Source organism: Seriola lalandi, unplaced genomic scaffold (genome assembly GCF_002814215.2).
Source record: "Seriola lalandi dorsalis isolate HSWRI2012SDOR001 ecotype SW California unplaced genomic scaffold, Sedor1 jcf7180002054561, whole genome shotgun sequence".
NCBI lineage: Eukaryota > Metazoa > Chordata > Actinopteri > Carangiformes > Carangidae > Seriola > Seriola lalandi.
In genome coordinates this window covers 889,656-903,662 of record NW_019525114.1, presented here as the reverse complement: position 1 = coordinate 903,662, position 14,007 = coordinate 889,656, and the positions used below count along the sequence as shown (strand labels likewise).

The window sequence follows — 14,007 nt, the reverse complement described above, 5'->3', positions numbered from 1 at the left end:
TCATAAAATTGACAGTAGTAGTAGTATCTTTAAATGTTTCTTCTGGCCCGATCAACAACTAAATAAAATAAATCTTCACACTTGAAGTTTGGAACCAGAGAAAATTTAGATTTTTTCATTTGATAACTAACTTAACCACCTCACTATGTTCACGATTTTACAATTTCCCCAAATGGTCTATACACTTTAGAAAATAGTAGAGCCCCGGATGACTACTTCTATTATATTACATAAGATAATCAATTTAGTATAATGTAAAACATGAAAAAAACATTAAGTTCTCACACCAGAGAGGCTGGAACCATCAAATATTTGGCATTTTTTCTTCTATAAAAAAAAAAACTTTACACAGAAATAGCAGTAAATTATTTTTCATTAAAATATGCAGCCAGGGCAGTAGCCCAAATCATAGAAATGTGCAAATCCAGTGCAGCTACCACCTGGGATTTTCTATTGAATCACAATAGAAAACGCGTTGCTTTTTATTTATTCATTAAACCTTTCAATTATATATTCTGCAGAATGTCTACATTAAGGCCAAGTGCCAGGTTTCAATTGTAGTGGCAATTTCTAAATCCTTTTATTTCAGTTGATTTAGTTTTTTGCTTAAAAACAGCCAAATTTAGTCAAAAAATTCAGAATCAGAATATGGTATCCAGGCTCTCTTAAAAAAAAAAAGAAGAAAAGAAAGAAAGATGTAAGACGCAAAAGATCATCATTACTTGAAAGATCGTATTTGGTGCAACATTTTTATTTCATGAATATTAAATGTACTTACAGTTTGTATAAAAAAATATAGCAAAAGCTAAAGGCAAACAGCTGGCAAGAGGACACCAATACTTAATCAGTCTGGGGGTGTAATGACAATGTCTCCCTATAACAGAGAGAAAGAAAGAGCTAAGTTTCAACAGGGAAGACAAAACCTGGTCAGTGAATGGGGAAAAGAAAAGACATTTATGCTTTTCCATGCATGCATAAATAGGAATGCAGGAAGCATAAATATGTACAGATGGGACTAAAATAGAAACCGTGTAATTTGGCGCTGTCAAGTCTCTTTCCAGTCAGATAACATATCAAATTGCATACACCATTTGCCTTCTGTTAATAAAAAACTATAGAGGTATTGGTAAGCTCTTAGAGAACATCAGTTATGTTTTTATAGAAAGTGTAAATTAGTTGCTACATGAAAGTCAAAAGGGCTTTGGGAGGATGTGTGTCCATTTGAAGCACTGAGGGATCAGTAACTGTATGTCTATGCGAGAGTTTGAATGGCAAACTTTCACAGTGTCACTAAAGGCATTGTTTGTTGAAAAATAATAATATATGTCTGTAAATGAGTGACAGTTACACCACTCAATGTCATTGTAAATGAAGGCATCCCTTCTTAGTGCTCAACAGAAGCTGTAACGTCTCTTTTAGAGGGACATACAGGATGTTATGTTGTGTCACACACTTTGTGCGAGCTTCAGCCTCTCCCACATCACTTTTGTCGTAAACCCCGGCAGCCTCTGTCCTCTAAGCATTCTGCATCTCTTTGCCGATCTTGTAGCTGAGGATCTTGTTCCAGTCGATCTTGGTGCGGGTGACCGGGAGCTGTCTGCGTAAGGCTTTGAAGGTGGTGTCTGACATGGTCTGATAGTTCTCACTGATGGCCACCTGGGAAGCAAAGATAAACACGTCAGTTCACGCCTTCCTGCTACAAGCAAGTTGCACCATGATGTCACCTGTTAGTTACAGTCAAGTGGAAATATTCAGCAAGAGCTACCGGAGAATGCCAAGCGAGTCCAATTTGATTTTGTATTGTACATACTATGATTATTTTGGAGTGTGAATGTTCAGTGAAATGAAATGGCTCGACAAATACCTGAAATACTCTGGTGTAGAGATAAAAATTGCAATGGCTGATTAATTTTGAAGTTTTGTTGATTTTCTCTCAAAAACCCAGAAAAGAACGGAATTGTTCAATTAATATTTATTCTGATTCCTCCAGTATTATACAGAATGTGTTTTGTGAATTTTATTAGGGGCATGTAAGTAATGATAAATAAAAAGTAAATCTGACAATGAAAAATATTCAAACTGGTATTGTTTGAAAATGTACGAGTGTTGTTCTGGATCTGGCTTATTTGAATTTGTGAGGTCATGTAAACTCATGTGGGCTGGGAATAGTTGACAAAATGACACGCTAATAAAAATCCATTCAATCATTTATACTGAAGGAACTCCTGTGATTCTTAATGCACACATACCTGGTATTCATTCTCTGCATCCTCGATAATTTTCACCAACTCCTTTGCAGTCTGGCTCTCATTCTGCCAAAACATACACTCATGGGTTAATTCATCAATTTAAACACACATGAACATCAATCTAATATGAAATGCTCCAATATGTCCATATAATTATTTTCTGCTTGTATTATCAAGACACATGAACTTGAAATATGCAATTAGAGACAATGGTGAAACATCTTTCCTATAAACAGTAACAGAAAAACATTTAATAAGATTAAAAAAGAAAATACTCACAGACACAGTCAGTGCTTCCTGTACATCTTTGTGGCTGACCAGTTGCACATTTCCGTCCTCATAATAATGTACCTGGGATAAACAGAGGACATTCAGATCAGGGAGATTCATACAGCACTCAAACAAAACTAACTTCACAGCAAAGCTCGTGCTATTCTCGATAATCATTCAACATACCTGTATTTTCAAGACTCCAGCCACCTGTGCTGTCGATTGCGAGACACTGAACTTCCATTCAGACCGGCAGCGACCGTTCCTGGGAACAGGAAATGTATAAGAGTATATTTAAAAACAGTCACCTAACGCAACAATACATCACCGACTCTACACTACTCCAACGTAATTGTCCGAATGAATTTGATTAGGAAGGTTGCAATAAGATCATCATCCTCTATCAACTTACCAGAAGTTTTTAGGCTCAAATTGATGACCCTCGATACAAGCGATAATGGTCTGCTGGCCATCGATCGTTTTCCCATAAACCTGCAGCAGATAACACAGGACGAGCGGGTGACTGATTGTGTGTATTGCTGAACATGGCAGCTACGGTTCAGACTGGGACAGCGATCTTACGGTGCAGACTCCAGTGGGGTAGTGCTCCTTGACATAGGCCCTCAGCGCAGAATCACAGGCGTCTCTCCATGACCTGAGGGCTGCCTCGCCCTCATGGGGCTGGGGGTCGCTGGCCTCTTTCCTCAGGTGGTCAAACTTGAAGGAGATTTTATTGTGTGGGTCAAAGAAGCGGCCATTACCCAGGTCTCCATGCTCTGTTATCAGGACCTAGAGGGAAAACAGACAGAGAAACCTGCTGTTACTCAGGAATTGTCTTAATAATAGAGAATATCTAAATACTTTTTCAAAAACAACTTGCCTGATCTTCATATCCATCAATTTTGGCAAGAGTGAACTGATCCATGTTGTACTGGGCAAAGGCGCTGTATCAAAAGAGAATACAACAATACAGTTGCATGCACATCCAGAACATCAATATTTTGTTACATATAAAAAAGAGTAAAGAATAAAACTCACTGAGCCGCGCCCTCTCTGAGAAGATTATCATTGTTAAGCAGCAGACGCACATCTGAAAATGAGAATTAACATAAGCATTGACAAACTGTTTCCATACACATTGGAATACAGGTAGTCCTAAAGATGTCAATCATAAATAAGGCTCACCATTGAAGACTTCATTGAACTCCCCTGGAGGAGCGTGCATCACAAAATTAGCTGCAATACGGATCTAGAAATAAATTAAATGTGTTGTCATAAAACTTAAAAATAGTAAGCGGTATCACATTATCACTAAACACAGTGTGCAACGTAAGGTTTATGCTTAAAAAAAACTCTATTAGAGCAGAATAAAATTGTCTGCTTAATCACAAGACAATCTGCTGTATGGTGTTTGGAAAAACCTATAGTGAATTTCTTCTCTTTTTGAGAGATGTCAATGAGAAGTGAAAACCCTGCAAATAGCCACTAGAGTGAAGCAGAGAGCAGTCTGCTAACTTTGTTGGCTGCAGGCTTGTTAGCTTGACCACTCCTTACATGGCAGGGAGGGTATGTGGCCCAGGGGCTTTTCTTAGTAGCCAGTATGCAAGTGTAAGCATGTTGTGTCAAGGCCACAGAGTGATGGTTGAGGCAGGTATTAGTGCTGTCATGAGGTGATACTTGGTAAGGACAGTAAGGTATTGGCAACACATACACAGTCAGGCAGCACATAGTTCAGTAGAAGAAGTTGCACTAATCCTGCTGTCTTTTTTTGTGACCTTCGCAGCTTTAACCAGTCCTACATCCTAATGTCACTTCCACATAATAGTGTGCCAGTGATGCCATCTGTCAGGCAGCCAGGGTCATTGAGCCTCCAGGCTGCAGCTGGAAGTGACCTACAAATGGGCTGTCCTGCTCAAGGGGACATTACCATGAGTAACCTAGTTTATTCAACTGTGCTCCTGAATGGTCCATTCAGAGCTCAGAAAGCACTCCCAGGGTCAGACTCTGATTCTCCACCATGAAGATCAAGAGATCATCTGATAAAGATACTCTGGGATGTAGATACCTAATAAAAGTTCAAATAGGGGATTTCAATCCTTGTTTGGGTTTATTTTAAAGCCTCACTGAAGTAAGGCTGGGAGGTGTAAGGTCCTGGCCAGTCCATTAGCTTTAGGAATGCAAAGCATTATTTTTACAACATGTAGCAGCATGACGCAGGCAGCAACCCCAGCCGGTGCAAGCCCCAACAACACTGCAGGAAGACCGCATCTATGAATGTGGTGCGAAAAGTTACAGGCAACACAAGCTAAATGCAAAACAGCTGCAAACTCGAGTTACATGTGTGACTGATGTAATGTTCTGTTGCTATCAAGGCCAGTTTAGGCAGCTAACTACATGAAGTTAGAGTACACTGGGTGTGGGTGGTGGTATGCTGCCGATGCTCTGTCATGATCCGTACTGTAAATGCAGGAAGTAGCTCGACTTCCTTCGATTTAGCATTAGCTCAGCATTTTCAATTTATTCCAAACTCGCAGCCATCGGCCTCAGCCGCACGAATATGTAATTTTTAATCAAAGAGAGGCAGAATCACACAAGTTATCTAACTTACACCATGTATTTGTGCACAGGAACAACATGTTAGACAGTGCTACAACTCTGAGCTGTCAAATACAGCACTGCCCCGGTTTAGCGGCCCGTTGGGCAGACCGTGCCAAACAGGAAGGGTTTCATACAGCACTGCTATGTTCAAGACAAAAGATTAAAGTTGAGTGAATAATCTCAGTATGAATTTATAAGGTAATACCTTCTCCTCATCGCTGAGCTCTTCGAAATCTGCCATCTTGGTTCAATGAAGTGTTAACAAAGCGACTGCTGGTGTTGCCAGGTTTTGTGTTGTGACTCCTCCTAGCATAACGTGCACTGGGTGGGCTCTCCCTGTCGTCCTGCATTGTCAGTTAATACTTTTAATGACGAGATAGAGACGACTCACATGCAACGTACACGCCTGCTGAACAGCTTACAATATTTGGACCAATATATTATTAATACTAACAATAACTTTTATTTATATCGCACTTTTCAGAAACAATTTACGGAAATTAGTAGGAAAGTTTAGTTCAGAATCAAGCATTTGTAGCCCCTAGATTTATAGGATCTTGTGCGCAGTGCTAGGCTGGGGGGGTATTTTTTATATATATGTGTTACAATACATTTCAATAGACCTACTATGACATAAGTTATACATTTTTTTATTTTAGTTTATTTTTCAAATGAATTTCATATTTCATTTCATACTTTACTTTCACATACAAACTGAACCATGACATCCAAACCTGGCAACTCTGAGACGTTCAGGACCAATGGGATTTCCATGTCCCACGATGTGTGAGTGTTTACATAAATGGACAACTCAAAGACGGTTGTAGATAAGAGTTTGTTTTGTGAGGGTTACAATGCAGCCACATACTACTACTACTAATAATAATAATACAGCACTAAATAAATTTAATTTGGGTGTAACTGTTTTGAAAGACTGACCATGCGTGGCGCAGGCACCCATGTTTATTTGCTTTATAGACACTCAATTGTTATTATAAAGACGCAAGTCAGATTAACAATGAGAAAAATCTGAGTTTCACATCCGTAATTACAGTTTATTTAGATCTTGACATGTACGTCATTTACAAGTCAAAAAGTGTTAATTACAATAATTTAAAACTCGTGTGCAGCATAGCACCGACTAGGGAGTTATACTGCTGCATTCACTGCGCACCGTATTTCTTAAAAATTCTGTGTTTGACGAGATGTACATTTTAATCAGTATCTACTAGACCTTAAATATTATTGTATACAAGTAATCCTTTCATGATATACATTATATAGGAGTGACGGGAGTGGGCTAATTAATTTTTAAATCAGGTCACTTATTGTCGACCACTGGGTAACGCTGCCCTGCATTTATGAAGTTGCTCCTTCTAACTTTTATCTTGTGACTGAGCCTTCCCATTGCAAGAAATTGAAGTATCTTGATCATTTTCATTTTAGGGGTTTCTTGATTAATGCAGGGTTTATTACAGGACTGTTTTAGCCAGTTGTACCTTAAAAAAATGGCAACTGAGTGTTGAATGGCCAGTTATTTTACAGCTAACCAGTGGGGGGCGATGTGTATAAATAGTCCTAGCTGTGGTTACCGATCTGAAGTAAATTAAGCAGAAGAAGAATTGCAGCTTTGTCTATGGAAGATAGCAATACAGTTACGACCTGTCTGCGGCCTTGAGCGAATGAAAACGGAGATAAAAATACAAGTTTAAGGTGAGTAAATGTGCTCCTTTGTATTTGATATTACAACACGCGGAGTGAACGCGTTTACCTTAACGTAGCTGAATATGTAGCTAGCCGTTTGGTTTGAATATAACGGGTAGCTAACGTTAAGCAGCTAACCGCTAACATAAGACTAGCTACGTGTAAATCCTAACCATGCATATGCTGCCGCACTAAGAGAGGGCAGCGATATTAATCTGTAGCGACTGTATTAAATAAAGAAAGAACAACCAAATTGAATGATTGTAAATTCCTAGAACCTGGTACTGTAACGTGTTTTACGCCATTGGCAGCGCGACCGGCGCGTGTGGTGTGGTGGACGACAGCGCTAAAGTTAGCTTCCGATTCACCGAGGGAAAGGTTAACTTGCTTTAGTGAAAGACCGGTTCGCCTTTTTTTTTTGTGTGTGCACCTCTCACTGTTGTAAAAGAGTGCGAGAAATTGTACTTAAAGCCTTTAATTTTTTGAAAACATTTTCTTTAAACAAAGATTTCATTGCCTTTTCCACATCTAGTCCACATTAGACCAGGTCCAGTTCAAAACCACTATACTTAGATGATCCCAAACAACACGGCTGAAAAATGTGGAAAAAATAATAATTTTGTGATATGAGTGATGATTTCAGTTGGCAATGGTAATTTTTGCATTTCATTGTGAGTTAAAAACATAAAAATTGTGATGTGAGACGTATTTTATCATCATCAATAAATTGCAGCTCATGTGATTTGAACATTGCACCTGGCCATATTGCAATTTTGATTAGATTATGATTAATTGCTCAGCCACACATGCAACAGACTAATTTTAATCTGTTTGAGAAAATAAACAAAACAAATCAACTGTCCAAAACAATATGTAATAATAATGTAACCTGTTTTACTGCTTAGTTCTGTTGATACCTCAGTGTCTCATCAAATATTGATTGTTGTTGGCTAATTAAAGTCACTGGGTTGGACAAGTGGTGAGGATATAATTTCCAGTTCTATGTTGATATAGAGGTCTCCAATGCAGAAAGAATTTCAAAAGATATGTCTCTTACAAACACTCACAGTTGTACACAGTCTCAAAGTACTTGGCAGATAGTTTGTTCCGAGCATCTTGGTGAACATGCCTCTCTCTGAAGATAGTTGTTTATGACTGTATGATGGGGTCATTGGCTCAGCCTGTAGGGAAAAAAAATTGGGAACAATCAGACTCCTCATTTATGGTCCCTGCCTTGAATTGAATTGACTTCCCCTCTTTTTAGTATTTGCTTTGGAAAATGGTAAACTACATAGTGCGAAGCTACTATAGATATCAAAAAAAGCATTTGAAGGATTTATTTCACAAACTGTGCCAATATTTATTTCCTTCCTTTCAGGCACTCTGGCTTTTTAAATTATGTGGACACAGAATCCAGGGCATCCAGGTTCAAGTTAAGGTATGTAAGGGGTTGCTCCCTCAAAAGCATTATGTAAATTGCCTCCAGCTACAGTGGGGTCCAAAAGTCTGAGACCATGTTCCCATTCATGGAAAATAGGTCTCACTTTTAGACCTACTGTATAACTCTGTAATATAACAGGATGCTTTCCCTTCAAAATGTCAGTTGGTAATGAATTTATGTGTTGGGACTGAAAACCTTCAAAGTTTCTTTTTCTGAAACCTTTTTATTTTGTGCCACGTATAAACGTCAGTTTATCCTGAAAACTTTTAAGACTGTTGGTTTGTTTGAACACAAGGAACTTGCGCATTTTCAAAGTGACCATAAGCCCATGATTTCATTTCATCAATGCGATTTTCCTCAAGATGTATTTACCACTTCAAGAGAAGAGGATGATTTGAGCGAAATCTACATTTCCATTTCTAGAAAACACTGATGGAGAATTGTCCGCAGTTATTTAATGAAATTCTACGAACCTAACGGGGCATATTTCTCTTGCCACAAAATAACCGAAACTTCATCAGCTGCATTGAGATGCTTTTATTTTAACAGAGAAACAAAGATGGGATGGTGGTGTGACCCTAAACTTATATCATGGAACATTTTTTGAATATTTGACTCTGGGATTGTAACTATTTTATGGCCAAGAGTCCACTTTAAAGTTGTGTTGACAATTTCATAACAGCTTATCGTGCTGCACAGTTGACGCTGTGTATATCTCTGGGTACCTGTGCCATTTGCTCCACTTTCTCACAACAACTGCAGTACAACTTTGCGGTTTTGATTTGCGTGAAATATTTATGGCTTCGCGTTGCGTACCATGAAATGTGTTTTCACCATCCAGTTCAAGCCATTTTTAAAGTTTTGACAGGCACCACATCTTTTCATATGCGACCAGTGAGCAACTTGTTCAAATAAGATTTTATCCAAAACGGATTTTTGTGGCGAGTTAGTCATTTCCAAAGCGGCCATCCTGCTGAAAGAACGTCCAGTGAAAGCATCCCGAGTTTGCATTTTTTCGATCACGTCTAGGATTGGTTCACCTGCAGTGCTCCATGGGGTGGCATCTATGTCAAACAACAGAGCCTTGCCAAACCACGAGTGAAGTGAAATTGTGGGCTGGTTATGCAAAGCTTTCACATCTCTACACTAGGAAAAAATTGGACGGAAGTCGATTTTCATCACCAAATTTGCATTGAATTTGCATTTGCTTTTGTTGTTAATATATTCTTCGTTTCACGTCCTACTGCTGTCCTTCATGCCATAATTCAAGGCAAACACTCGCGTGTGCAAATGTCCGGTGCAGAGTTTAATCGCGTAATAACCTTCCATGCAAATGAGCACGGGGGAAATGCGGGGCACATGAAACAGTATAATATAAAAATGTTTCGGTAGAATTTGCGATTTCAGCAGCACTGTTTATTTCGAACTTGAGTATTCGCTACTTTTGAAAAAGAATTTGCCACAGCATTTCAATTTTTCATTGTCTGAACTTTGTGATTTTCATCTGCAACTTGATCCACTAAAACTCTTTATACTTCCAAGGAATTTGATTTCTCCTTTTAACTCCCTGACATGTTTCAGGATCGTGGACGACAATTTAAAGACGCTTAATAGCAAACAAAACAAACTTTTTCAAGCATTTGAGACATACGAAGAAAGAAACCAGTGAACCCCCCCCTCCCCCCGGATCGAGTCATGTCTCGCCGCAGAAGCCGCAGCACGTCACCAGGACGTTATTCACGCTCCTGCAGCAGTAATGATCCTAGAGATTTGGAGAGAAGGATTTTTGTTGGGAATTTGCCGACCTCTGACATGGAAAAGAAGGATTTGGAAGACCTGTTCAACCCATACGGGAAAATAGTCGGTCAGTAATCAACATGATATAAGCGATAAGTGGTCAATTTGAATTCATGACAGTAACTTGAATTAGACAGGCTGTCCCTGAATGTCGCAGTTTGAATATTTTAGATGTGTAGTAACATTAATTTAGTCATCGTGAGTAGTGTTTTTGTTTGTTGCTTTTTGGTGTTTTTTTTTTTTTTTGTTTTGTTTTGTTTTTTTTCTTTTATGAAATAGAAGCATGTAAAATTAGTAATGATGATTTTTTTTTTTTTTAAGTGGATAAATGGGTAGGTATCCAAATTGTTCTAATAAAAACTAAGTTTGTACCATTTTAAAATGTTCCTCTTCCAGGCGTATCCATGTTTCGTGGGTTTGGATTTGTACAATTTGAACGCATTGAGGAAGCCGAAGCTGCAAAGGCGGCCCAAAAGGGTCGAATATATAAAGGTTATAAAATAGGTAAGCCTTGACTGCAGAAGGTGTGATTGTCTGGCTGAAGGGCAAAGACTTTTAATGGTGTACAGCAAGCAACAAAACCAAACTTATGAAAGATAAGGTTTTTGGGGGAGTTCTCTATGTGGAAAAACACTTTGATTGGGCGTAATGGTTTTAAGTGTTAAACCTGAAGATAATCTGTTTTTGTAGATTTGTTCATTAAGAATGCCAGTGAAAGGAAAAAAAAAATAGCAAATTTGCTATTTTAAGGATTAACACTAAACCAGTAGTTGGCCTAAAATAGTATGCTCTTTAAACATCATATTAATGATTTGATATACTGCATCCTGTAAGTGAAATGCCCATAACAGTGATGATGAAAGTGGAGCTGTATGCTCGTCCACAACTAACCACACGGTTGTATGATTTAACCAACAACTTGTCAAAATGAGGATTGAATTTGCTGATTTTTCTACTTTAACCTGTCTTTTTGTAGACATGTTAAATTATTGGCTAATAACGCAAATAAAAAAAGTGCATTATAAAATTCTGGCAAAGCCTGATTCTCTGAAATCTCTTGTTTTTATTTGCAACGCTGTCTTGGAATTTTCTTCAACGTGGATTTAAATGTCCTCTTGTGGTTTTTGGAGTTCCTGAAGGCCAAATTTCAAGTTGAAAATCTGATTTACATGTTCAAGCTTTGCTAGTGTTTAGCCAGTTTTGAAGGGGAGAGAAGAATTCCTTCATTTCTCCATCTTAAACTCAATTCCACAGATTTGGCAACTCGATTTGTTGCATTTTGACATCTCGTCCAGTTTGGATTTTCAAACTTGGATATTGGAGCTCAGTCTCATTTGGATCGTGGAAGTGTTGACGCGACCTCCATTCTTCGTGAACAAATAAGATGATTTACATGTCACTGTTATGTTCAACGTTTGGATTGATTTATTTTCAGATGTAAATATGGCAGTGGAGAGACGGCAAGCTAAACCTCAATCCCAGCAGAGCCCTCCACGAAGGTAAAGTAACGTGAAATGGGTGTGAAGAACTATCGCCTCTGAGGTGTCGGTAAAAAACAAAAAACAAAAGCGTATTTATCTTTTTCCCCAACTGTCATTTCCACCAGTGGTGAAGTCTGATTGATGGAACTTATCGTACCATTAGGTGGGTTTGTGATGGTGTATGGGACAGACGATATTTCATCCTAAATTAAAATTTCAAGATGTGTCAAATAAAGAAAAGAGACATATGAATGTAACTTAAGTGTCTTTGTCTCAGAGATTCTTGCCTTTATGGCTTTTTAATGCTCACGTTTTTCTGATTTTTGTATCGCATTTCATCTTACAACTACAATAAGCAACTTTTCCAGCTGAAGAAAATGTAATGCTAGTCCCACCCTATATCCATTAAGCAGGTTCATGTGCTACAACATGACCGCTAACTAATAAGGTGTGTACATTTAAACTACATTTAGTCTGAAGAACAGCTCTCTGAGAGCCAAACACGTGTTGAAAACAGATTTTGATGTAGGAAATGTTAAAAGGTATCCCGTGGATGCATTTTTAATGTAAACAAAGCTAATTTTACATTCACCATTTCTCACTAAAACAGATTGTGTTTGCTTGATGCCTAATAACTGTGTTGACTGATTTTTTTTTTTTTTTTATTATTTTTTTTCCTTCCTCAAAACAAATGCAGAGCTGATCGTTTTTTTGAACTCTGCATTGTTAACATCCATGTCTGTTAGTAAGGAGCGGTCATTGCTACATTTCTTGACATGCTAGCACCAACAACTGTCAGTCAGTGGAATTATGTAACGCCATCAGTATGATTGTGTCACATGCGTGAGTGCAACACAGTCTTTGCTAATAATGGTTAAAAATCAGCACACGAGCAGTGTTGGCCGGTAATTTTGAGTCTCACCGACTGAAGGTTTAGCCTCGATACTTCTATATGGTGCCACTGTAACCAGCTCAGAGTTCACATACTGCAAACAACGCGTATGATGGTTATTTTAATATCTAGTTTGTGGTACTATTTTCTTCTACTATTTTTGAGGTCCAGGATAGAAGACAAAAGAAATCATGAGGATTTAGGAAACCGAGAACCAAGAAAAATACAAACATTTCTTAACTTGGCTTCCACTTGGATATAAGTTGGTCAGTTAACATTTTTGGAAGTCTAGTTTTGAAAGAAGTTTTTTATTTCTTTTGATTTCTACAGTTACTTTTGGACTGCTTCATATATAGAAACACCAGAATTTCCTATGCAGTTCAAAGTATTCTCCTTCTTGAAACATTAAAAAATTTTCGAAGGTAAGAAATCAGTTGTACTAGACCTCTACAGTTCTATTGTAGTTCTGGTTTCTTGAGAAATTTCAAGCAAACAAACTTTTTCTTTTCTTTTGTTTTGGTGACATATTTGCCGCGTGGGAATGTCTTTTACTGAAGAACAAAACGCAAATCATCGTAAGCAAATTGAGCAAAACGCACAAAATAAACTGCCCTTTTCACAAAGGCTAAACAACCAAGGTACTTGTGTAGAGCTGGATTTATGGTCAATGAACCTCAAATGGTCGACAAATCGATATTGTTGCGGACACGGATCACTGGACATTTTCAAAAGATCGTTGTTGAAAGGACACTTACCGGAATCACCTCCTGGACTGAATATGTGCTAGTTCCCTTTGCGAACACAATAGCTGCTTTCCGTTGCTCTGCTTTGGTTGTGTGAATAAATACATTCACAAAATCTGTTAAAAGGAATGAACAGATTTCATTAAATTTACAGTACCAACTGTAGGCCTGTCCTCATCAGTCGAGGATAGAAATTCCTATTCCCTCTAGTGTTTCATAAACAGCCTGAACTCCAGCCGTTCTTGCACTAATTGATAACATCTCTCTCAGGGCCCCGTATAGCAGTTATGGGGACAGCAAAGAACCCCGGGGTCGGTCCCGTTCACCCGTTTATGGGCGTGATGGGCGTGATGGGCGCGACGGGCGTGATGGACGTGAGTCTCGGGACAGCCGTGATGGGAGGGACTCGGGTAGAGAGGCAAGGCCGGGTGGCCACTCTCGTGACCACGATTACCGGTACCGTAGCTCAGAGAGCAGAGACAAGGACCCCAGAAGTGACCCCAGAAATGACCCCAGAAGCGACCCAAGAAGTGACCCCAGAAGTGACCCAAGGGATCCTGCATACAGGTAACTGCTGACATTCAGCCCAACAGTTTGGATTCCAGAGTTAAGCTGTTACACTTTTGCCTGAACCTGAAATGTTTCCATACAGCAGAGATGATTATGACAGATACTACCGCAGTGGCAGTGGTGCAGAAGACTATTACCGAAGGAAGGATGAACCCTACAGGGACCCTTACAGAGATCCCTGGAATGGACGCCGTGAGCCAGAGGGTATGTGTACTATCCAGTGTACATGCTAAATTGACTTAGTTGGACTGACTTCGCCAAA

At 38.8% G+C, this 14,007-nt stretch overlaps 2 protein-coding genes across 8 annotated transcripts in view; one reads left to right on the top strand and one right to left on the bottom strand.

Annotated features, from left to right (window-relative positions):
- Positions 1–735: 735 nt before the first annotated feature.
- On the bottom strand, positions 736–5,454 carry LOC111662370 (F-actin-capping protein subunit alpha-1). Its single transcript, XM_023416216.2, has 10 exons — positions 5,323–5,454; positions 3,705–3,768; positions 3,558–3,609; positions 3,400–3,463; positions 3,102–3,308; positions 2,932–3,011; positions 2,706–2,784; positions 2,529–2,600; positions 2,250–2,312; positions 736–1,656 (listed from the first exon to the last, which is right to left on the bottom strand). Exons 1-10 carry the CDS (start codon positions 5,356–5,358, stop codon positions 1,516–1,518), a joined length of 858 nt encoding a protein of 285 aa, XP_023271984.1. The 5' UTR covers positions 5,359–5,454; the 3' UTR covers positions 736–1,515.
- A 1,255-nt stretch (positions 5,455–6,709) lies between these two features.
- ncoa5 (nuclear receptor coactivator 5) overlaps positions 6,710–14,007 on the top strand; it is a 10,329-nt gene continuing 3,031 nt past the window's right edge. For 4 of the 7 annotated variants that reach the window (XM_023416147.2, XM_023416145.2, XM_023416144.2 and 1 more), the window contains exons 1-7: positions 6,710–6,830; positions 8,200–8,259; positions 9,844–10,126; positions 10,456–10,563; positions 11,495–11,558; positions 13,446–13,742; positions 13,828–13,949. In XM_023416147.2, coding sequence (XP_023271915.1) covers positions 9,958–10,126; positions 10,456–10,563; positions 11,495–11,558; positions 13,446–13,742; positions 13,828–13,949 — 760 coding nt within the window. In that variant the 5' untranslated portion in view covers positions 6,710–6,830; positions 8,200–8,259; positions 9,844–9,957. The remainder of the gene's footprint in view (positions 6,831–8,199; positions 8,260–9,843; positions 10,127–10,455; positions 10,564–11,494; positions 11,559–13,445; positions 13,743–13,827; positions 13,950–14,007) is intronic. The other 3 variants (XM_087176577.1, XM_023416146.2, XM_023416148.2) reach the window with 2 other exon arrangements.